General features: G+C 40.3%; 1 protein-coding gene across 5 annotated transcripts in view; it reads left to right on the forward strand.

Moving 5' to 3' along the window:
• Positions 1-1,190: 1,190 nt before the first annotated feature.
• Positions 1,191-26,515, forward strand: part of LOC127635359 (disco-interacting protein 2 homolog C) — a 154,451-nt gene continuing 129,126 nt past the window's right edge. For 3 of the 5 annotated variants that reach the window (XM_052115333.1, XM_052115334.1, XM_052115338.1), the window contains exon 1: positions 1,191-1,577. In XM_052115333.1, the coding sequence (XP_051971293.1) occupies positions 1,499-1,577 (79 nt within the window). In that variant the 5' untranslated portion in view covers positions 1,191-1,498. Of the gene's footprint in view, positions 1,578-4,766; positions 4,803-26,515 lie in introns of all 5 variants that reach the window. The other 2 variants (XM_052115335.1, XM_052115332.1) reach the window with 1 other exon arrangement.

Genomic DNA, 26,515 nt, shown 5'->3' on the forward strand with positions numbered 1-26,515 from the left:
GTCAACAGGTGCACTCAGTAATTCTAATTCCATACACTTTTGCAAATTCTGACATCTACTCAGTCTGCTAGCTGTCCGTTCTGTGGGTGGGGCTGAAGAAAATCTAGTATTTGCACACAGCCCTGGCTCTGTAAATGGGACAAAAACAAAGTGGATCGGTTCGATCCACGCAACACTACTCCAGCCAATCAGCAACAAGGGGTGGTTCTTGCGTGTGCACAGGATGGGGGTCGGGGGCAGAGCGAGAGGGAAATTCATTGGAAGAGGGATGGCAAATCTGGCTGATGTGAACTTTCTAAACTCCAAGGAGGACAAATGGATGAGAAACAGACCAAGAGAAAAAGGTCAGACAAATATAAACTAAAAAAGAATGATTACAAGTAGAGGGCAAGGAGCTGTGTCAACATCGGCGAGGCTTTTCAGCGTGCATGAAGTTGGGGGGCAGAGCTTCCAAAGGAGTACTGAAGGGAGGGGTGTGTTTGTTTTGGCAGTTGAGTTCGAATATCAACAGTGTTTCTCAGGAATGGCTGAGTGCAACTTTAAAGGTTTCATTACATAAAGCTTTGAAGATATTCAAAAAAAACAAAACAAATAGAACCATCACATAGACGTCCATCAAAAGATGTTTACATGGCTAATGTCACTATCTGCTTATGTTTGATTTGTGAGCTAGAAATAGTGCAGAATATTAAATATGTCATTTTTTAGCTTTAAATAATAGTAAATAAAAACCCAGGGTCTCAGACTTTTCGACCCCACTCTCTATTCTATTCTGCTCTATTGCCCACTATTTAAAGAATCACTTGAAATCGTGGATCATTTGATATTTATAAACTGATAGTGCTATCTTACCAAAATGTTTGTTGTGTCTGGCCTCAAATATTAGATTAGATTCAACTTTATTGTCATTGTGCAAAATACAAGTTCAGAGCCAATGAAATGCAGTGTCTGCAGTAAATTTATTTCATTTATTAGGGCTTTTAATAAAAAAAAAAACCAATATTTATTTACTTGTTGACTCCATTTTATCTGTTTAGTAAATGTGTAATTTGAACTTCATAAGGTATTCGCTATAGTAAATATACCCGCTCTATCGCCCCCTTGCGGCTGTTAAAACCACACTCGCCTTGCGTCATGCGAGAGTGACAGAGAGAGGAGAGAGGGGTAGGAGCCGTACACACGCACACACACACACACACACACACACACACACACACACACATACATACACACATACACACCGATCAACGAGCCTCACCGTCACCGCACTGACAGTCCACATCTTACCCTGCTGACTCTAACGGCAGAGCCCTTCAGATATGGCAGGGCTTCGTTGAGAGAGGCCAAAAATCTCCCTGCACTATCATTCATCGAACAGTTTGCTTTTGGACAAGCGTCTCCCACAACCCTCCTTATGCACCGCTGCGGCGTGGAGAAACGGCAGCAGCGCTGAACAAGCAGAAGAAAGAGGACAAGAGTGATCCCCCCTGAACGGACAATGGCGGACCGCGATGCGCTGCCCCTTCCTTTGGAAGTGCGGGCCAGATTGGCTGAACTGGAGCTGGAGTTATCGGAGGGTAAGATTGTTATTATAATTGAGTTATTCTTTCGAAAATACGCCTGTCACGGAGAATCCGTTAACTGCACCCCCTCCCTCCTCTCCTCCTTACACCCCAAAACCCACCACCAACTCCACCTTTCAAACACGAACAACACCAGATGTTGGAGGCAATTATTTTCCCCGGGCTTGTGTACGGAAAGGCGTTCGTTCCGCACCGCTTTTATCCCGCCGCGTTTTCTTTGTTTCAACGTATCTGTTTGTGCCCATTCAAATTGACCTTGAGGAAATCATTCAAATCTTCAGAATTAATTATTTTCCCCCGTTAGGATTTTGAATACGCGTTCCCTCGAGACCAACGGTCACAGTTTGTCATGGAATCGTAACGTATCCTTGTTTTAAAATAAATTAATAAATAATAAAATTAATAAAAATCAAGTCGCTGTGTTGTTATTTCTAACGGTATAATGACCTTAATGGCTGTGAATAGCTGGGGTATTTAGATAAACAACCAGTTCCCCATAAAAGCCACGAACAGCCCGAAATTCATCGTGATATTATTATGAATGTCAATTGAACCGCGTACGCTCTCTCCATAAAAAAAATATTATTATCATTTTTTTTAAACACGCTTGAATTTTTGCCTCTGCTGTGATCATCTCACGAGCAAACCGAATTGACTTGAACTGTCCACTAATGTTGCTTTTCCCCGTTTTAATTATAGCGTCTGGCTGTCCATCGCAATGTGTGTGTGTTTAATTGATGTGTGTGTGGTTCGCGAAAGATCTCAACCATTTAAGGCGATAAGTGCTCTTGCATTTGTTAACCGTGCCTCAAAGTTACAGCAGACAGCAGGCCTGCATCTCAAAATGAGCCAAAACATACTGCACCAACCTGTATTGGAGGAAACAACATCATTTTATACCAGTTAATAAACAAATCACAATCAACTGCTTCAGGTCTGATATGTAGACCAACAGATAGACCAAACACAGTCTTTGAATCAGAGATATTTGCTTAGCTTTGAGCCGTTTAGGTACCAGTCAATTATGGTATTTGCTGTGATTAAGATCTTGAATGGGATGTAATAGACATTGAGGACAACACCATTTACCATGATCAAACCAAGATTGTTTCTGATGGATGGTTTAGTCATGTGGTGTCATGCAAGAAAAACTGCAATGTTCTGTCATATTCTCTATGCCTATTTAAGAGACATTTTCTAGATTGATTTGCATGAAATAATAGTTTAAAATGAAAATTCTCTTACTCACCCTCATGTCATCCCAGATGTGTATGACCTTCTTTTCTCTGCACAACACAAAGATTTTTAGAAGAATGTCTCAGCTCTGTAGGTCCACACAATGTAAGTGAATGGTGGCCAAAACTTTGAAGCTCAAAAAAGGCACATAAAGGCAGCATAAAAGTAATCCATACGACTCCGGTGGTTAAATTCATGTCTTCTGAAGCGATCCAGTCGATTTTGGATGAGAACAGACCAAGGTATAACTGCCATTTCACTTTAAATCTTGACATCAGCAGTGTCCTTGGCAATCACAATTTCAAGCTCAACTATATTTTCTAGCTCCATCAAGCGCTCTGCGCATCCGTCAAGCACCAGGAAGTGTAATCAAGCTTGAACTCATGATCACCAGTTGTACAGTGATAAAAAGAGTTATGTTTTGGCCTGTTCTCACCCAAAACTTGAGCTGCATGTAACGATTATTTTGATAATCGATTAATCTAACGATTATTAGAACGATTATTCGACTATTCTGCGATTATTGCAATGATTAATCATTAGCTCTTAACTGAATATTCAGCTTATAAGGTTGTATTAAACGTGCTTACGAACAATTACGATGACAAAATCATCTTTTAAAAATACCTCTAAATGACATTTTCTGAATTAAAGGGGGAAAATAATTTTTATTAAGTTTAATTAAGTAAAGAAATTCACTGTAATGTTATCATTGTTTTTGTCTTGTTTTCCATTTAAAATTGTCTAAAAATCCTTTTAAACAAAATACATTTAATTGAGTATAAGTGTATTTCTTTCACTTGGTTATACTTCTGCGAGTGCAGTAAAGACAAAATATACTTATAAGATCTATTCTCTAAAAGAAGTATAAATATCTTATATGCTGCTTCTCAGTTGAATAGATTTTTTTTTAAGGATTTTTTTAGATATTTTTAAATATTTGTGTCTTTATTATTATATTCAACATTCTCAGATAATTTTTTTTTCTACTGCAGTATAGTTGCTAAAGAAAATGTACATTGTTTTAGATATTTAAATTGGAAAACAAGCCAAAACAAAATCAAATCAAAAACATATTTTGTTGCAGTGTATAATGGGGCGAGGACTTCCTCTCTTACATTTCTGTTCACTTCAGTCCATCTTTAACTCACAAAAAATAAACTCTCTCGTATTAATACATTTCGCCATTACGTTATAAACTAGCTGCATTAAGTGTGCACGCTCGAGGGACGAGCGTCCCCGTGACAGAGTGTGCATCAGCCGGATAGAGTTTCAATCTCTCCCCCTTAGATCGGGACACTTTGATGCTGACTGAATAGAGAAATACCAGATTTGGAGTTTGTAGTTATTTACATGACCTGCTTCCGTATTATTTGAACTTTATTAAAGCTTTAACTTATTCAATATAACTGCATTTAAGATGTAACACGTGGGTGTTTCCTTTAAAGATACTCGACACGCAGGTTTTGCTTCAGCGGAGCGGCAGCTCAAGTTCCACTTGTTCCACAATGAGAGTGCATCTGTATTTACTTATTTTGTATTTTTGCATTATTATATACTTTGTGATCTACATCACCTGGAGCTGTTTGGAAAGTTTAGAGTGCATCTGGACTGTGCACTGTGTAATTCTTCCTCTCCTCAGTCAGACGTGAGCTGCTGTGCTCCTCTTACGCATCATCATTAGAGTTTAAAGTGATGTTACGGTAAATGAGATCAAACGACTACTCGACAACAAACATTTCTGTTGACGGTTTTTTATTTTCAACGTTGTCAATCACTTTAGAAGACATGGATTAAACCATTGGTGTCGTATGGATTAATTTTTGCTTCCTTTGTGTGCTTTTTGGAGCTTTTGGTCAAGTTTTGGACACCATTCACATGCACTTTATTAACAAGCGGAGCTATTTTTTAGATATTCTTCTAAAAATCTTTGTTTGTGTTCTGCAGAAGAAAGAAGTCATACACATCTGGGATGGCATGAGGGTGAGTAAATTATGAAAGAATTTTCATTTTTGGGTGAACAATTCCTTTAAGATCTGCCCATATGGATATTTGTTTCAGATTTCCACTGATGCATTATGTTTATAATTTAACAAGATCATTTGTAATTGATGTACTAATGCGTTATTACCATTGATGTGGTTGTCACTGGCCCAATATCTGCACTGAAATGGCAGAGCTCAAGCATCTGTGTCATTTTAAACATTTAGACTACAAAACACTTCATTTGCGGCCAGAATTGAATTTCAATGAAACCTTCTTTTTGCATCATGTAAAGATGATCCCAGGCTCCTCCATCCGTTAGTGGACATGAGTATTTTTAGCTGCCCTTCAAGCTTCGTTAGCCTTAATCAGCTCGTTTTGCACTTAAGCATTTTGCATCACTTTGCAATTGTAGTGGAAGAAAATTCTGCCTCTGATCTTTCTCACTGTGAATCTACATGATCCTTCTGAACATATGCTTGTGTTTTTGTTTGCCTTTGTGAAAATAAGATGCTCCCTTGCCATTCTAGCTTAGCTTGTGGTGCTGTTTAGCACTGTGCTCATGAAGAGGTGATTATCTCAGTGTGTTGACACAGGATGAAAGACCTGGAAATTACAGAATGTCTGCTCATCAGCTGGCGAAGAAAGATTTGCATGCGTTTACTGACCCACGGGGTCCTTAAGGGCAATTGATGTGTTTTCTAATGTTTGCATACATAGCAACTAACTTGATCATTTCACTTCCTACTTTCAGGTTTGAAATGTGTTGTCGACGTTTACATTAAAGGATCTGAACATTTACAGTTCTTATTTAGATATTGACACACCCCCAAACTGGAGACTTAAGTGACCAGTTTTGTTCTTGTAGAAGAAGAATGGCCCCACAAAGTATTTTTGTGGACCGTTGAAGAATTTTGGCACTATTCACAATTAAAAATGTCTCATTGCGTTTACAAAATATCAAACCAAGTGACATTTGCATGCAAATTATGCTAGATACTTTGCTTAGAACTAAGTTAATTTTCTTAGCCAGTTTTTTAATGACTTTTAACCAAGTGAGCTAATTTTAGTGGATGTATGAAGTCAGTTCCCATCAAGTTCACACAGGTGTCATAGCAGATGTGTAGTTCATCATGTTTGGACTTGTTCCACAAAATTTGACATCCACAAAGTGTCAGTACATTTTGTGTGAACTGTATAGCTATTGTTTTAAAATATGAAAACTTCAAACATCTTTTTGCTAAATGTTTTGCTTGAAAAGAGTGTCATATTTCTTTCAAATAAAAGCCATTGATTTGATATTTTGTTGCACAATGCACATTTATTCATGCATTTTAATTATGGCTTATAGGTTTCAATATTTTTTGGGGGCACTGTATATTATTATATATCTCTTATCTAAATACAAAGCTTGTTCTCCATTAAATGTCAGATTATTTTGACATTCACTTCTTAAAAATCATCTCCAGATTGCTCTCCAGTTCCTCTCAGTGGTCCTTTGTCTATGCTGGCAGACTCTTAATGGATACAAATTCTTCAAACTCAGTATTAGTCTCGTTCATGCCAAATAAAGGATGAATGGATCTCATTTCATCCTGAGGGCAACACTGTTAGTAAGTGAAAAATGTAAGTTGTTAAACAGGGGTCGTGCTGACTGTGGAAGAACCTGTTTTTGACCCCTTCTTTTCTGTTTAGACTGTCATCATTAAGGAATGTATCTCTTATTTTGCTGTGTGGATATAGTTTTGCACCCTTGGCACTCATTTTCTAAATTAGTTTTTTATAGAAGTAGTAGCACTTTTGAAAACCAATTTTATTTATTCTGCTTCTGCATAGAAACCCTCAAAGCTTTTTTTTTTTGACTTTCATTAACAACTTACAGAAATTGGGAAAGGATTCCAAATCCATTCATTTGTTTTAGAAATTACCAGACCCAGACAAAATCTGCAGATATGTTTCCTGCATTTTCTGCACTGATTTTGGGGGGAATTTGCCAAAATACTTAATAATCGCAACCACACAAGGGATGTGTTGAGCTTTATAACTGGCATTCAAATTCTGTGGAAATCTACAGAGCTTTCTGCAGAGTTTTGCAGATTAAGTTTCGATATGGGCCTGGATATTACTCACTCACCCTTTGTGAACATTTGATTAGTTAAACATTGAAATCTTGAGACACTTCACCGAAGAAGCTGATTGGCTGCCTCCTTGACAAAGAATGTGCTCTCATCCCAAAATGTTATTTTTGTTTCTCACCTTCAGATTTTGCTTTCGTAGATTTTTAGTCCTGTAGTTTTTGTTATTAGGCTGTTCAGAAATGTTGTTTGTTCTGGAAGTAATGTAGTTAGTTACGTATTAGGAGTATTTAGAGTTGCTGTATGCCAACTAGAGAATGAGAAAGGAAGTGATGGAATGTTCTAGAGGCGTGTTGGAGGCACTGATGAGAGCTGACAGGGGCTGTGCAGTGAGGTCGCGGAGCCGCGTGTGGTGCAAGATAGCGGTGCTGAGGTTGTGTCACTGCCAGTCACCTGTGCGTGGACATGGGGAGATAATGACATTTGCAAAATGCCATAAATTATTCGTAAGCCGTGCCAGACCATGCAGTTCTAACGTTTCATTTGACGTTTGTTAGCTATTGGGTAATTATTATTAATTTGTTTGGTAAGGTTTATTAGGAAATGTACTGTATTTTTTATTTATGCATTCTAATATGTAAGTTATCAAGCTCTTCCATGTGTGGATTGCATACCAAGGAACAGATGCCAAAGCACCTGGAATGACTTCATTTCCTCTCTCCATCTCTTTAGTCTCTGTGGGAGTAAAGAGCACACGTCCCAGTTTCCGCCTCTCTGACTATTCCGTAGAAAATGCAGATTAAATGGGACTTCCCTGTTCACAACGGGATCACACCACACTATTTTCCCTTCCTTGTATGTCTCACTTCCTCATGATCCCAATGTGGGTTAACAAACTGAAATTACTGTTTTCACAATCTGATACATATATACATACATACTGTTAGTTTTACCATATTGAGGTGTCCTGTCAAGAACATGCCTGGTCACATTTCAGCTCCAAATCAAAAGAATAAATGATATTTTACATATAGAAAATAAAAACGTGAAGAATTTTTGCTTTGTAATTAGAGCTGGGTATTGATACAGATTTACTGATTCAATTCCGATTCACAGACTCTCGATTTGATTCTGATTTTGATTCGATATCGATTCATATGGGGATATACAGTAAAGAACAGAGAGGAAATTAAATGCTTAATTTTCATGAAAATATTAACAATTATTTCCCCAAATGTTCATAAAAATAGGTCAAATTTTCCATAGGCAAAACATATTTTTTTTAATATCTTTTGATTTTGGGGTGAAATTTGATTTGTTTTCCACAGAATTCTTGAGATTTACTCTCTATGCAAGGAAACTCACACTTGTGTCTTTTTGAAGCATGACAAAGAAGATCTGTTACCACAAATTTCCTTTGACTGTTGTCAGCCTTGTGGGATTATGTCATCCTACTGACCTCTAAACTGCTTATCTGCCGCTTTTCATCCAATCACTGTTGTCCGTTGACCCTGTGACCTCCCACTCAAAGCAGATGTTAAGATCTAATAGAGAGAATTGGTATCATGCAGTTGTTTTTGTTTGCCAAAACAAACATATTATATTTCATGAGCTTGCACGAATTACGATGCCACAAGAGACAGCAAAATCCTGTTAGCATATGTTTCATGTGCTCTACCTCCAAATAACCTTTTCTTAATGATGTGTTACAGAGACTAGAGTTACACAAGTTCTGTACATGTCTGTACATATCCAGTTTTCCCAGATGTTACGCATGGGTCGACATTTTATAGCTGTTGTTGTTGTGACTGATGGAATGATATCATGGGATGTCAAACTACAAGATAACCTTGAAGCATCAGACTGCCAACCTGTAGTATTAGTGTTGCCATAGAAGCTGTGGGAAAGAGCTACTAGATTTTATTCATAGACCCACTCTCACATAATAAATGTTAAAATTTGCATCGTTTACTAGTGTAGAAGCCACTTATTGCCTTACGAACGGCAGTAAACAATTTCACACCTTGCCAGGGTGTCCGCAGGGTTTTAAAAAGTATTAAAAAGTGATAAATCAAAAGTGTCAAATTTAAGGCCATTAAAAGTGTTAAATGTGGTCTCAGAGGTATTAATTTTTCCAAATTAGGTATTATTTTTTTCAGACTATCAGGTGTCTTAATTCTGATTGAAATTATATCTACGTTCGCGTTATTTCGTTTAAATATGGGCTTTAGCATATCTCCGCACATAATCAAAGATCTTTCGTCTCCGTCTCAACTTATGTTTGACGCTGACGTCATATTCAGTGGTCGTTCTGCATCATCTTAGAACACTGCGTGCTCAACAGAAGTGGCTGGCTTACGTTTTATTTAAGACTTGCTTCAAGGCATATCTTCAACGACTGGACAACCATCGTCGTCTTCATGGGCAAATGCAAGTTTTCTGGTAGCTGGGTGAACGACCCAGCGTTTAAGGACTGGCTCAGGCCTGTAGTAGGGAATAACAGGCAGGCTTATTGTTCGGTGTGTAAAAAACATCAATGTCAACTGGATGGGAGCTAACGCACTTTGGTCGCATATGCAATCCACTAAACATAAAAATGGAATGCGTTCTCGGAGAGAGCAGTTAATTCTACCAATCTCAGCTGTCTGTACGGCTGCACCTCCACCACCACCGCCGCGAAATTAGTGCCACTGTTGGCCTACTGGCCAACGCCACGGCTCTAGCAACGCCTGACCTCCGGGTGGCCATGGGCGCCACACCAACACTGCGCGCGGAGGCTCTGTGGTGTCTGAACACTGCAGTTAAACACCACTCATTGAACTCCAATGAAGGAATTTCGGAGCTGTTTAAAGAGATGTTTCCCGACTCTGACATCGCGAAGTCATTCACGTGTGGTAAAGACAAAACCGGGTACATCATCAGATTTGGATTAGCATCGTTCTTCAAAAAACAGCTTGTTGATGGCATCAACAAGGCTGGGCCATTCGTGTTGATGTTTGATGAGCGCCTCAATCAGGCGTCAAAGAAAAAACAGCTTGACATCCATGTTCGATACTGGGAGGATGACCGTGTCCAATCCAGATACTTTGGATCTCAGTTTTTGGGACATGGAAGGGCCGAAGATTTGTTGCATCACATAAAGGTAAGTTATTTTTTATATAGCCCTACTTACGCTCTATCCTGTGATCACTCATTTGAAGAGTTATTTATTCACAAAGATTTTGTATATTATAGGATGATGTTGGCTAATTTACTGTTGGTTACACAAAATAATAAAATTGGCCAAAGTCCTGCAGTTACTTGAATGAAACATGTAGGCCCACCTGCATTTATTGACCTGTGGGGTATAGCTCAAGGTACAAGAAAATTATGTTTTTAGTATTTTGTTAAATTCAACAACTTATCACAGTTATGTAAGGGATAATGTATAGCGAGGCGGTTGTTATAACGAATGCTACCACCCTGACAGGATGACTAGGAGCCCGAAGCGGAGGGATCTTAATCAGCCTGAAGGGGTGGTATTCGCTATAATGACCGCCTCGCTATACATTATCCCGCTTATTACATGGCTACCTACCAAATAAATCAATAATTTGACCCAAAATATTGATTTAAAAAGGAGTTTATTGATTTAAAAACGATTGTTTTGCTTCCGCTAAAGAAAATAGTCCGTTCCGTCTCTGAATTGCGTCCATGGCAACGCTCTGTTTTTCATGGCAACGCTCTGTTATGCTAAGCAGCGTCTGTTATCAAGAAATAACAGACTGCATTCTACATTGGAATTCTACCAAGCCATGTAATAAAGAAATTTAATATTTGGCTCAGGTTTTGTTGTTGGAAAAAAAACACTAAATAATTTAATTGCTGAATTACCAATTATTAATTGAAATCAAATGTGTATGCAGTAATGCTTCTCCTTAACCAACCTTTGTGAATGTTGAGATCTATTTGAGATCCTGTTGAGATTCTGCCAGAGCGTTTTACTTCTTTCACATGGACAAGCCACCTTGGAGAGGGGCTTCTCCATTAACAAGGAGGTGGAAACCTGTAACCTTCTAGGTGAATCCTTGGAGGCACTGAGGTTAATCTGTGACAATGTCAGTAGCTGTGGTGGTGTCCTCAAGGTGCCTTTAACCAAGGAACTGCTGGCTTCTGTGGCCTCAGCAAGGTCCCAGTACAGGCTCTACCTGGAGCAAGAGCGTAAAAGAGGGAGAGTGATACTCAAACACAGAAAAGGAAGGCCGCAGAGGATCGAACTACAGGAGCTCAAGCAGCAACGCAGAGTCCTGGACGAAGTCTGTGCCATCCTTGAAAATGATGCCAACAAATTGGCCGAGGAGGCAGAGGGAAAGCTGGGTCAAAAATGGCCCAGCTAATCACCAAATCAAACACACTTAGAAGGAGACACAAGGAGAAAAAAGAGGAACTGGTCAAAATGGACAAAACTATTGAGGAAAAGGCCATGGAATTAAGGCACTTTCCATAGGATTTTATGCCCACAAGTTCATATTAGGGCTATAGCACAAGTGCAAACAATAGTTCACCAGTTCATGTAGTGGATGCCAGTTTGTGAATCAGCAACAGTTCATAGAAGATGCCAGTTTGTAATGCATCAACTTGCAGTGAATGCCAGCCAGTGTGCTGGAACTATCCATTCTCTCCATTGCACATTTTATGTAGTTTGTTTTATTTTTATTTACTAAGTGAAATAAATATGTGCAATATGTTGTCAACATCAGTCTCTAACTCTATTCTTTTTTGTATGTTATATATGTCAAAATCTGTGTAAATAATAGAAAGGTCGCTGATTAACACTTGCAATTCAGTGTCGTGATGGTTTTAAAAAAAATTCTGAAGGTAGTAAAAAAGGTATTAAAAAGTAGTAAATTTAACTTAAGGATTGCTGTATATACCCTGCTTGCTGACTGGCTCCAAGCCTTCAGTGTAGCTAAATTATTTCTCTTCCCAGTTTTGGAAGCATTTTTTGCATTTCTTATAGGGGTAACTAGACTGACTGAATCTTTTTGGCCGTTTTACTGTTTTATAAGGCTGTAACTTAATGCTGCATTAGTAAACAAACCCTCATTCAAGGACACAGCTGCTCAGAGCAGTGCCTGCTTAGACTTTTGACAACTCAGCAATGCAGTCTACAACGTAAACCTCCACATCCTGTTCACACTGACCTTTAAACCCATCACTAAGTGAAAGGTGTATGCTCATTTCCTCTGACTAGTGAACTTGCCGTCTGTCCCGATTATAGGCTGAAAAATGTGCTAGGTAAATGAGAGAGACATCTGTTGTTCTTTATGTCATCATAATGTATGTTATTTGTCTTGTTTTTTGGGGGATTTTCTCCCCTTTTCTCCCCAATTTGGAATGCCCAATTCCCAATGCGCTCTTAAATCCTCCTGGTGGCGTAGTGACAATCCGGGTGGTGGGGGACGAACCTCAGTTGCCTCTGTGTCTGAGACCATCAATCCCCACATCTTATCACGTGGCTTTTTGAGCACGTTACCGCAGAGACGTAACATGCGTGGGGGCTTCACGCTATTCTCTGCGGCAACCACGTACAATTCACCATGCGCCCCACCGAGAACCACACATTATAGCGTCCACAAAGAGGTTACCCTCGTGACTTAACCCTCTCTAGCAACCAGGCCAATTTGGTTACTTAGGAGACACAGCTGGAGTCACTTAGCTGGATTCGAACTCTTGACTCCAGGGGTGGTAGTCAGCATCCTTACTCATTGAGCTACCCAGGCCCCCATAATGTATGTTTGAGATAAATGAGTGCTGTAAATCAAAGGTTTTCAACTGGATTTTCTTCAGGACATAGACTTTACATTGGTCACCAAGTGGCGACCAAACATAGTACCAAAATTCTTCATGGTATAAAAGCAAACAGAAATGTCCCTTAAAATCAAATATAAAAATTTATTAATATAACCATGAACTGCATTGGCCCAACAATACACTCACTGAGCACTTTATGAGGAACACTATAGTCCTAATAAAGTGGTCAGTGTGGTTTTCTGCTGTTGTAGACCATTCGCCTCAAGGTTTGACATGTTGTGGATTCTTAGATGGTATTTGTTATGTTCAGAAAAAAACATATTACTGCCAAATCCACAGTAAAAAATATTCTATTTGGTAACAAACACTTTGAGAGATTTGCTCTCACTACAAATCACAATGGTTTACAGGAACCATAGTTTAACCATGGTATTTGCAGTAAAATCATAGTAACCACAAAATTAACATGGTTACTGTCATGTTTAAAATACTATAGTAAAATCATGTTTACTATATGGAAACTGCAGTATTACTGTTGTAAAACAATGGTTAATTTTATCAAAATTATGATTTCTGCCAGTCATGGCTACTACAATATTACTATAGTAAAACCATGGTTAATATATGACTACTACAGTATTAATAAATAAAACCATGGTTAGTTTTCTTTAGTGTTCTTAACAAAAAAAAAAATTCTTCTCTAATTACTAACTCAACATTAAACGTAATACCTGCATTTATGCTACATGCATGAACATAAAGTGCATTTCATACTCAAATCAACATATATTCAACATTTGGCAGCTGTATATTACTTTAGAAGGAAAAAACCTTGCTTTTAAAATGGATGCTGACGCAACAAAAGTGTTTTAATCATACGTAGAAATCCCACACCTTTATCAATGGAGTAGGGCAACATAACTTTAGTAATGAACACTCCAAGTGCTTTAGTTATTGTTATTGTCTGTCCGAACTAGCTCTGAGTTCCTTAAAGACGGAAGAGCTTGTGTCTGTGTGCAGTTTCGGGCTCACCTGCGGCTCTGTGTGTGCTGCATGCTATCTATCCTCGGGTAATGTCAGTGTAAATAAATAATCAATCATTGATGTATTACCAGTATACGGCACTCGCGTCGAGCAATGTTTGCAAACAGACCAACGCTGTTGACTGCAAGAAGAAAACTTTCCCAGACAGGAGACTTGAATGATGCAGGGGCTTCTCTATCTTGCGGCTTGTTTTCTCAGTTTGCCATTTTCAACTTGTGCATTTAGTGGAGGTAATAACGGCGTAGGGCTGCAACTAATGATTATTTTGATAATCAAGTCAAGTCAAGTCAAGTCAAGTGGTTTTTATTGTCGTTTCAACCATATACAGTTAGTACAGTACACAGCAAAACGAGACAACGTTCCTCCAGGACCATGGCGCTACATAAAAACAACAAAGGACCAACACAGGACCACATGAGACAACACAACGAAATAAAATACCTATATAAAAAACCTATATATACCTATATAAAGTGCACGTGCAAACATGTGCAAAGTATGGGACAGTACAACAAATTACTGACAATGAACAGGACAATAGACACAGTGCAGCGCCGACCAGTACTCAGTAGTGCAAAAAGATGACAGTTTCTAAAAATGTAAACATAACATACTATGAGATAGTGTTCTATGCACATAGCAGTTATTGAGGTAGCAGACAGTTATAAAGTGACAGTAATTAAAGTGCAACTCAGGACACGTGTGTGTCAAACCAGTCTCTGAGTATTGAGGAGTCTGATGGCTTGGGGGAAGAAGCTGTTACACAGTCTGGCCGTGAGGGCCCGAATGCTTCGGTACCTCTAGCCAGACGGGAGGAGGGTAAAGAGTTTGTGTGAGGGGTGTGTGGGGTCATCCACAATGCTGGTTGCTTTGCGGATACAGTGTTTTTTGTAAATGTCTTTGATGGAGGGAAGAGAGACCCCAATGATCTTCTCAGCTGTCCTCACTATCCAATTACTCTAATCAACTAATCTAATTACTATTAGAACGATTATTCGACTATTCGGGATTATTGTAACGATTAATCATTAGCACTTAACAAACTATTCATCTTGTGCCTTGACTTAAAAGATCGTATTAAACATGCTTACTAACAATAAAGAGGACAAAATCATCTTTTAAAAATACCTCTAAATGACATTCACTGAATTAAAGGGTAACTAAACCCTAAACCAACTTTTTTTAGTTAATGATCTGTAAGCATGGGGCTTTATTAGTACTGGTCATTGATTCAAGTAATTTTTTTGACATTTGTGTATAAAGTGTTTTAATTCTACAATATATGGTGTAAAAACGTCTTAGTGCTGCCCTCTTCAGGTTGAACGGTGGCTACTGCAGTTGAATTTTCCTATTGGCTGTTGCGGTACTTCGTGACGTAAGCGGTAACAGCTGACGTAAGCAGTTTCCAGCTCACCACGCCAGATTCATGTACATGTCGTCTTGCGACCGTGTGAGGAATAATAATAACAGAGTCTGACAGCAGCTGTCAATTAATCCGTCACTACGAGTCTCAGGTGCCCCCCAGCTCAGCCCCGCACTCGGTTCGTTCCCTCTATCCCCGCCGGGGTCTGCCCACTTTTCCTGCATTTTCAAATATTTCTAGTGGGTGGAGTCAGACTCTGAGCAGGTGTTTAGTTACCCTTTAAAGGAAAAAATATTTTTTATTAAGTTTAATTCAGCAAAGAAATTCACTGTAAAAAACTTATATTGTATCAAGTGTTTTGTCTTGTTTTCCATTTAAAATGCTCTACTTGAGAAGCATCATATAAGATATTTAGATAGAGAATGTATCTTGAATAAGTGTATTTTTTCTCTCGATCATACTTCTGCTGTGCAGTAAAGTAAAAACATACTTATATTCAAGATATACAGTACTTAGGTAAATATACGTTGTTTTAAATGAGTTTTCTATATTTACATGGGAAAACAAGCCAAAACAACAAATCAAAAACGTATTTTATTGCAGTGTATAATGGGCGAAGACTATCCTCTCTCACCTTTTTGTCCACTTGATTTCGATCCACTTTCAACTCACAAAAAAAAACAAAAAAACATTTTCTTCATAAAAGAGCTGTGTATCGCTAATTTTCTTCATGATAAGACACACACCGCAACACATGTGTTATGATTCACTACGTGGCGCGCTATCACGTTATAATGTAGTTGCAGCAAGTATTTTTCTTATTTTGTAATTTTGTATAATTTCCTCATACTTTCCGATCTATACATCACCTTAAGCTCGCATGCCTTCATTCGATTTTAATGTGATCTCATGTTACGTTAAATGAGATCAAATGACTATTTGACAATGAAAATTTTTGTCAACAATTTTGTATTGTTGACATTCTCAACAACATCGACTAATTGTTTCAGCCCTAATTTGGCACTTTATTTTCTTTGCCAAACTGTATGATCCAGAATCGTCATTAAACTTGAGATGAACCGCGGTGCAAACATCCTGATCTCACGTAAAATTCGGCAAGTGTGTGCCGAATTTGTTTTAGCAGAAATCGGTATACGTTGACCGAATGTGAAAACACTGCCTCCAGATGCTAAAGCGGTAAGTGTTTCAGAGCACATAAACATGTGTGACATCCGTTTATATCCAGGAAAGTTCACCAGAAGCTAGTTGTAAAAATAATTGTTTTCAGCTGAACAGGGTGTAAAACAGTGAAAATAAATGCTTATTTTATTTAATCTACCCCCCAACCAAAACCCAGATCTAACCCTAACCATTAGTGGAGACAAAATGCAATGTTAGGTATAAAAATGCAACCTCCTTATCATGCTCATGATTTTTTTTACAAACGTGATTACTTCCTCGTTTGAATGGAGATTGAACTGTGGTCTCCCATTCGACTGATGCAACGCGCTAAAAGTTGTGCCACGATGGAAAGTAATTGTTGTTGAGCCGTTCCAATTATTTCCGATTGGAGATAGGGTATGTCAGTGAGTCTGCATACTTTTGCTGATCCTAAGGTACCGGAACTTTCGGAAACAGCATGCCGACTTCCTGTGTGATCATGTTTGCGCAACTGCTTACCGAGCCGTGGGTGGCGAACCGTGCGCTTCAGTTTTTTTTATCGGGAACCATTACACCCCTAGTTGTGTCAGGAACCCCGCTCCCTCGCTCCGCCCCCTCGAGCTTCCACGCTCGTTCCGCCCCCTCGAGCTCGCACACTCGTTTTGCTCCCTCGAGCTCGCACGCTCGTTTTGCTCCCTCGAGCTCGCACGCTCGTTTTGCTCCCTCGAGCTCCCATGCTCGTTTTGCTCCTACGAGCTCTCATGCTCGTTAGCAGGTCTCCCTCCTCGGGCTCACATGCCCGCTCCCAATCGCCAGAACATTATGTACACCTGCACTCGTCTCAATCTCCACATTAGTTTCACCTGTACTCGTCTCATCACCTTTCATTGTTTACACCTGCACTTTCCCCTATATATATATCACTGCCCTTTCGTCTCACGCCTGTTGGTTATTGTGTTTAGTTTCCCGTCTCTTTGCCCCCCGCTAGTCTCATCTAGTTTTGTACTCCTCTAGTTACCCCTTAGCTTGCCAGCTCCCCCTTGTTCCCCTGTCTTTTGCTCCCACTAGTCCCGTCTACTCTGATCCTGTTTCCCGGCTTCGACCTCCGCACTCTCGTTGACCACTCTCTCCCGGATTTGCCCCTTTACTCGACTTTGTTTCCCCGGCTTTTGACCCTACGCTTCCCTCGACAACTCTTCTCTGGATTTGCCCTGTTTGTACTTTTGCCTGCACTGCTATTAAATAAAAGCAGTTTCCTCCGACATTGTGACTGTCTCATCTTGTGTGTGTGTGTGCGGGTTACAAAATAACCAACCTCACCGTAGACAGTCACAATACCCCGTGCTGAGGATTTGCGCAGCTCACTAGAGCGGAGGTACACGTCACATTCAGCGCGAGGAGCTACTGTTTGGAGAGATGACCACGCGCTCACGGCCCAGGGGCAGCAGGTATGCACTATTTCTGATTTATTTCACCCTGTTTCACCTGTGTCTGCCCCTGAGCACGTTTATGCATTTCGGAGCACCGTGAGCCTTCAACCCCCTGAGAGCGGCCCGACTCTTGGTTTTGCGCCAGGGGAGCCAACCCTTAGATGCTTATGTTGTGGATTTTTGTGCCCTGGCTAACCAGGTGAATTTTGATGAGGTGGCTCTAAAAGAAATTTTTCAATATGGACTGAATGAGCCAGCCTCATCATTCATGCCTGGTGGTCGCTGCTCTCTCAACCTGGCTCAGTTTATTGACCTCGCCCTACTGTACGCTGGTTCCTCGTTTACTGTGGGGGAGGCAGAAACTGAACCAGCGTTCCATACCACGGCCCCTGTCTCGAAGCCTACCACGGCCCCCGTCTCGAAGCCTACCACGGCCCCGTCTCGAAGCCTTACACGGCCCTAGTCCCGAAGCCTGACACGGCCCTAGTCCCGAAGCCTGACACGGCCCTAGACCCGAAGCCTTACACGGCCCTAGCCCCGAAGCCTGACACGGGCCCGAGTCCCGAAGCCTGACACGGCCCCAGTCCCGAGGCCTGTCACGGCCCCAGTCCCGAGGCCTGTCAATGGCTCCAGTCCCGAAGCCTGTCAATGGCCCCAGTCCCGAAACCTGTCACGGCCCCAGTCCCGAAGCCTGTCACGGCCCCAGTCCCGAAGCCTGTCACGGCCCGAGTCCCGAAGCCTGTCACGGCCCCAGTCCCGAAGCCTGTCACGGCCCCAGTCCCGAAGCCTGTCACGGCCCCAGTCCCGAAGCCTTACACGGCCCCAGTCCCGAAGCCTGACACGGCCCCAGTCCCGAAGCCTGACACGGCCCCAGTCCCGAAGCCCGACACGGCCCCATTCCCGAGGCCCGTCACGGCCCCAGCCTCGAAGCCTGGCACAGCCAGCGAGTCAACGCCCATGCCTGCCACGGCCAACGAGCCAGCGCCCATGCCTGCCACGGCCAACGAGCCAGTGCCCATGCCCGCCACGGCCAACGAGCCAGCACCCATGCCCGCCACGGCCAACGAGCCAGCGCCCATGTCTGCCACGGTCAGCGAGCCAGCGCCTGTAGCCTCGACCGCCCCAGAGCCAGCGCCTGTAGCCTCGACCGTCCCCATGGCCACATCCCCTGTTGGCCGAAGACGTCCGAGAAGGAAGAGGGCCCCTTCTCCCCAGTCTCGTCTTGTGCTCAAGACCGCAGAGGTTTAAATGACAAGCTTTGTCATTTAAACTCTGTTTTTGATAACCTACATCGGCTCACCATAGAAATGCATAGATTAAATTACTGTCATGTCATCATTTACTACTCCCCATCATTTCATTCCAATTGTATGACTTAAGGTGTTTATTGTTGCCACCACTACCACCACATTCCATTTCCAGTAGTTTCGGACTGTGCATTTACATCTGCTCCAATAAGTGTGCCTCACTGACTCACAGTCAACTAAATAAACTTGCCTGGATTGAAATAATTTCATTTTTTCACTGTTTCAAGTTGGATAATTATCCACTGGCATCGAAGTATGTTATTTTTTATGCTGGTTTACCATGTATATTAATTTGCTGATATGCATTGCGAGTTGCATAGTCATGTGATTCTCTGTGCAAGTAGATGTGCATGCATGCACACAGACAGACAGCGGTGCACAATTTGTGTTGCACAGCTGGACAGCAGCAGTCGCAGCGGTTTCGCTGTCCATCTCCTGTGTTTGAAGCTGCTATAGGAATGCAGTCATGTGGTCTAAATCAAGTCCTCTTAACAATGTGCTTGTGTTTCCAAGCATTAGGAGACCAATTCCGTTTCTCTTATCTGTCCACACAGCTTTGATCGGTATCATCACTTGTTTTAAACAGTATTTTGCTTGCAGAAGATGCAGTGAACGCTATAAGCAAAGCTTATGTAATGTGAAAATGGGGGAGATAAAGTGAGTAACAAACAGAGACAAAAAGAGTCAAATAAATCAGTCACAGAAATCCTTATAAATTCTTTATTACCCTGGAATCAATATTTGATTTTACCCTGCTCTGAGTGGTCAACTCTGCTCTGCTCTTTCTCGAACAATGTCCATAATGTTCTCTTATTTCACAAACAAATAAACATCAATTGAAAGCCTGGGATTTCATTTTCAAATCAGTTTAGAAATGATGTAATCAGGTCATAGAGGTTTCTAGTCAGTCAGTGAAGTATACATATACAGTATACTGTATACAGACACAACATTAAAACAACCTACCTAATATTATGTAGGTCATTCTGAGATGCTATTTTTCTCACCACAATTTTATTAAGCGGTTATCTGAGTTACCGGAGTCTAATGTTCTGGTCATTTTCTCTCTCATCGTAAAGGTGTTTCCGTCCACAGAACTGCAGCTCACTGGATGTTTTTTGTTTTTGGCACCATTCTGAGTAAATTCTAGAAACTCCCAGGAGATCAGCAGTTACAGAAATACTCATACCAGCCCTTCTGGCACCAACAATCATGCGATTATCTAATCAGCCAATCATGTGGCAGTTATGCAGTGCAAAAAATCATGCATATATGGGTTAGGAGCAGTTAATGTTCACATTAACCATCAGAATGCTGAAATTTTTTGATTTGGACCGTGACATGATTGTTGGTGTCAAACGGGCTGGTTTGAGTATTTCTGTAACTGCTGATCTCCTGGGATTTTATGGTTCAGTATTATCGTGATTCAATATGATAAATGTATTTTTATTTATTATTTTTCTCCCCTTTTCTCCCCAATTTGGAATGCCCAATTCTCAATGGGCTCTAAGTCGTCGTGGTGGTGTAGTAACTCTGCGTCTGAGACGGTCAATCCACACGTCTTATCACGTGGTTTTTTGAGCGTGTTAACACAGAGCATGTACCGCATGTGGAGGCTCATGCAATTCTCCTCGGCATCCACGCCCAACTCGTCACGTGCCCCGCCAAGAGCGAGTACCACATTATAGCGACCACAAGGAGGTTAACCCAACGTGACCATCTAGCAACTGGGCCAATTGGTTGCTTAGCAAGCCTGACTGGAGTCACTCAGCATGCCCTGGATTCGATCTTGCGACTCCAGGTGTGGTAGTCAGTGTCTTTACTTGCTAAGCTACCTAGGCCCCCAATATGATAACTTTTAAATGACAAAGTATGGCAGAATACTTTTTTTTTTTTTTTAATTGTTGCTTCCACTCAGCACATTATTTCTGTTTGAAATTAACTAAATCTCACGTGACGTTTGTTCCTCTGTTGCATACACAGCGTGCGCTTTCAACTTCTCACATGAACGTGCCATAGCGCTTGCGTCACTGATGCGTGGACTTAAAGTTTTAATTATAAATTTTCTTCTTACACAAACTTATCGATTTGCTTCAGAAGATATTAATTGATAGACTGGTGTCATGTGGATTACTTTTATGCTTTTATGCTGCCTAAATGTGCCGTTTGGACCGTCAAATAGCCAGCAGCCTGATGGCACCCATTTACTTACATTATAATGACCTAAAGAACTTCAAAGTCTTTCTAAAAATCTTATTTTTTTTTGCTGAAGAAAGACTGTCATGCACATATGGGATGGCATCAGAGTAAGTGAACAATGAGAGAATTTTCATTTTTGGGTGAACAATTCCTTTAAGCATTTCAAGGGCCCTGTGCTAACCCTGTAAACAGTGTAGGAAACAAGTGCAGTAGGGATCAAATCAATCAATAAAGAGATTATGATGTTTGATGGGTCATTTCATTTATGATCACATGGACAGAAAACAATGCTTAAAATTTCTAAATATCGGGTTTTGCCTCGATATGTTTTTTTGGTTTGCGATATATCGAAATTCTATATATCGTCCCATCCCTACATTTTATACATGTTGCTATTATTTTTATTTTATTTTTCCAAATCGTGCCATTAGTGTTGAAATTTTAAGACACTGTGTCAACATTAGAGACCTCTACGTTCTGTTCCATTCCATTGTGCTTGGTCTAGAAGCTTTTGAACGCTCTGTGAACGTTCTATGTATTTGGCCCCTTACAAATTTAAGACAGGTTAGTTGACTTGGTAAAAACGGGTTAGTAGAAACCAGCCGACTACTCAGTTTTATAAATATGTAATTTTGCACATCCCTAAAAAGACAGTTGGATTTTGTGTTGATTAAAGCTAGTGGATGTGGACCATTTGTTAAAACGCAGGACAAATGGGGCCCATGTTTAGTCCTTGTGGAATGAAGACTGTGTGTGGATATTAAAGCAACTGTAATTAGAAATGCCTGTTTGACCAATGAGAAGAAAAGGCATTTCTGCTATTTACACCATTTAGACAGGACTGTTCTGTTCAGTCAGTATTTGGTTGTTGCACGGCCTCTTTCCAACTGTTACCCTCAGCTCATGAATCCAGCTAGTGGCAAGCTGTCAAATATGTGACTTTGAACAACTTTATATGTCAATGACAAATCTTGGAATATCAGAGCATTGGATGTTTTGAAAAGAACAGGACACTGGATAGGATCTCTCCACACAAACACAAAGAAAAAAAGAGGCGAGCTTTTGGCCAACACTCACTGTTTTCAATTTCACATTCCCTGCATGGGAAAGAATGTACTTTGTGTTTTTGGAAACAGCAGTATGGGTTGTTAAAGTGTTAGCGGCCATGGAATATTACATTTTGTTCTACGGCACATTTCTAAACGTTGGTAAATTAAGAAAAGGGAGAGGTTTGAAAGATTTGAGGCTAACAAAGAAAATAAAACATGGCACAAACACCCATGAAACAAAAGGAGAGTTAAAGAGAAAGAATATCTCTGTACAAAACCTAGTGTCCACATAGACTGATGATTTCTAACACTACAGTGTATGTCCTAACCAGTGCAGCATGATAGAGTTAAAAGCACTCAAAGCAAATCGTGTTCACATAAATCTGAGTTTTTGTCTTAACCAGCTGTGTCGAGTGACAGGACATTTTGTTAATCGCTTGGTTTCTATTTCTGTGCTGTTGTGCTGGGAAGCCCTGCCCACTATGCAATCTCATTGGTCCAAAATCCCACTTCACATTGTAAGATTTATTCATGTTGTGCAGGGGTTTCTCGTTCATTGTGGATGGATAAAATATTTATTGCTGGAAAGTTGTTGCATCACTCTTGGTTAGGACACATTGTAGGGTTGCTGTCAACCTTTAGGCACAGCCTTCGCATCGGAAGGCTGCTTATGATAAAGATGCTATCTAGCTATGTAGGCAAAAGATGGCTGCTCACTAGGTTTTGGACAGAGCTACTATCTCTCTTTTTCCCTCCTTGATCTGTTTAGTTTAACTCTCAGGTCTCTCAATCTATCCTTCTTGATTTTCCAACTTTTAAAATGTGCTATAAAGCAAAATGTGAAAATCCCTCTGCAGTATTTTCATGACAGATACTGACAGATTGTCACCTGGATTGTTATCCAAACCATCGTCATGACAAGCACATTGACGAAGAATGCTGGATATTATTGTTCCATGGCAAGCACGATATCATGGTCGGTCAATGCTTCTAGAATATTTTTTTTTTAAAAAGACAAAGAAAGAAAGATTTAGGCTCATGAGTCATAACAGGCCGCCTGCCACTATGCACCCTGACTCTCTTTAATTATTCAGATTTGCCAGCCCAGAGGCCCTGCCTCTTTGAAACCATGGACACATTAAGGATTGTGGATGACAATGCGCTCTATTCATAGGCCATCTCTGAGCAGGCCTTTTTTAGAGCTCAGGAGCATGTGAAGGCTGTGGTATGAGAATGCACAGGCCTTTGTCTCATGGGAGGGTTGGCATGTGAAGAGTTGCTCTCTTTTTGGCTGTGTGTTTTTTGTCATCAGCCAGACTTGCTACAAGTTATGAGTGTTTTTCCTTTTTTATGGATGTTCGAGCTACATCTGTGACTCATAATGTGACCTAAATTCATGTCCTGCCATAAACACCTTTTGAGCTTGTACATATCTGTACAGTGTGTTTGTACTATACAGTAGATGTGCAAATCTACATATTTCAAAAATATTTAAAATATTTTATTAGTCAATCGGTTAACTGAACGACTACTGGAATATTCATTCTATTCGTAGTAGTTCACCCAAAAAATTACAATTCTCTTATTATTTACTCATTCTTATACAGTATCAAACTCTTATGACTTTCTTTTTATTCTGCGTAATACAAAGGAGATTTATTTAAAGATATATGATGTGTTTTTGTTCATAAAATGCAAGCCAATGTGGTCATTCATTTCAAGTTCAAAAATGAACATAAAGTCAGCATAAAAAGGCAGCATAAATCACAGGCAAGGAAATGTGAACAGGCTTTTGCAGATAGATGTCAAGAATTTTTGTAAAAACTGTTATATTCTTGTCTGTTACTTACCCAAAGCTGATTGTATCGCTTCAGATGACATGGAATAAACTACTCGAGTCAAAGGATTATTAATTAGGGCCTTATTAAATACTATTCCTAAGGTGGTCCTTTAAAATTAGGCTGGTTTCAGGTTCACCTGACCCTGATTGGACAGGTTGTTTAGGCATCTAATCACTAGGATTGTAAGTGTTGATGTGCATATGGGCATGTGTGAGCTCCATTGTCCAGGTGTAATGTCCACAGAGGTGTGCAAAGAGTGAGTTGTGAAGCTGAACAGGCTGCAATATTGTGAAAGAAATGCATATTTTATAAACTGAATCCCCAAACCTAAACTGAACAATCACTGAAGTGAAATTTAATGTAAGGTAAAAATGCAACCTCCTAATCGTGCGTGTCACTGATTTTTACTTCCTGGTTTCAATGCGGCATCCGAACCCGCCACAGGGGAGGTCTGAAAGGAGATAGCGCTTATCAGTGAGGCATAATGTGGCCGATCCTAGGGTACTAGAACTCTCAGAAACAACATGTCGACCTTATGTGTGATTATGTTAATCCGACTCGCCCATCCCCATTGAAACCAATGCATTTGCAGTGAAACTGTAGTGTGTAGGTGCCCTTTGCAGGTGTTTACATAAGATTCACTCTTGCTCATGTTCATCAAAATGGAACAAAATGCAGGGGTCATTATTAACGTTTAAAAGTTTGTAAACTTGACACAGCATTTTTAAAACACAACGCTCTAGGACGCTCAAAAACAGAGGCTATTACGTTCATGTGAATGGCTGTTGCGACAATGCTTTAACCAAGCACGAACCCGCCTCCACATGTGTGGACGTTGTATTTTGGCTTCGCTATTCAAAACACATAATTTCAATGTATTAAAACTGACTTAATAATGTTTACAAGACTCTATACTGTAATTTAATCCTTGTGCTGTGTTGAAATGTTTGACTTAATTTGGTGGTCCACATCAAATATTACCAGCATATAAAAACAGCTTATATATCTCTCATGATATATTATTACCAAATATTGGATTAGATCTTTTTGTCAACTTGTTTTCTTTCAATTAGCACAGGTTTTGTATTTCTTTTTGGAACTTATTGATCGTAGGCCTCATTGACGTGAGCTAATGCACCTCTCCTTTTGAGTGAAAAAAGTATTATTTGTGGATAATTTTGGCAATATTAATTAAAATATAAAAACAATCTGTACTATTTATCACACTAGTGTGCTTTAATATTTAACCAGGAAGTTTGTTTTGAAAGGCTTTTATTTTTTACAAAATTGCACAAAGTCACACTTGTGTTGTTCCTGGTCAAAAATAACTGGCCATTGAAAATGAATGGGTGAGTTCAAAAATAAGAGAAAAGTTGAAAGATCAGGAGCATGTTCATCATGTTCATGTTCACATACAACAATCACCCACAACATTAAAACCACCCACCTAATATTGAGTAGGTCCCCCTCGTGCTGCCAAAACAGCTCTGACCCGTCGATGCATGGACTCCACAAGACCTCTGAAGGTGTTCTGTGGTATCTGGCACCAAGATGTTAGCCGCAGATCCTTTAAGTCCTATAAAATGCAAGGTGGGGCCTACATAGATCGGACTTGTTGGTCCAGCACATCCCATTGATGCTCAGTCGGATTGAGATCTGGGGAATTTGGAGGCCAAGTCAACACCTTGAACTCTTTCTCATGTTCCTCAAACCATTCCTGAACAATTTTTGCAGTGTGGCATCGTGAAACGCAGTTCAAACTGGCTGGTCATTTTGGTGAGCTTCGGTGTGGTCCATCCTAAATCCAAGGTTCAGACAATGGCATATGAAGTATCCCATGTCTTATGGTAGGAGTTGGCATCAGTTCATCCTCTGAAGTCCATCATAATAGACTGAAGTGATGTTTGGCTGGCACCGGCTACATTTAGTGATCATCATTCAGCGACACGTAGCAGTCGAGTCCAACAAGAAGCAGGAATGGTGCTGGATCCAGCCGGTTCTGTTGACCTCAGCATAGATGCCATTCAATTTATTGCAGAGATATAAATCATGATCAATGTTTCTGGTTTCTGGTTCCGGCAGACTAAACTAAAGCAGCCTAATTGTGGGTTGGAGGATAAATTAGGTGTATGCCTGGCTAAATAGATGAGTCTTTAGTCTAGAATTAAACTGAGGGAGTGTGTCTGCATTTCGAACAGTGTTAGGGAGACTATTCCATAGTTTAGCAGACAAATATGAAAAGGATCTACCTCCTTTTGTGGATTTTGATATTCTAGGAACTATTAACAGTCCAGAATATTGCGATCATAATGAACGTGATGGAATATAGCGTGGTTGAAGTTCACTTAAGTACTGCAGAGTTAGACCATTCAAAGCTATGTACGTAGTTAACAGAATTTTAAAATTAAGTTCTTCACTGTTGAAGATGATGTAACAGTACATCCATCGAGA

This window comes from Xyrauchen texanus, chromosome 42 (assembly GCF_025860055.1).
Source record: "Xyrauchen texanus isolate HMW12.3.18 chromosome 42, RBS_HiC_50CHRs, whole genome shotgun sequence".
Classification (NCBI taxonomy): Eukaryota; Metazoa; Chordata; class Actinopteri; order Cypriniformes; family Catostomidae; genus Xyrauchen; species Xyrauchen texanus.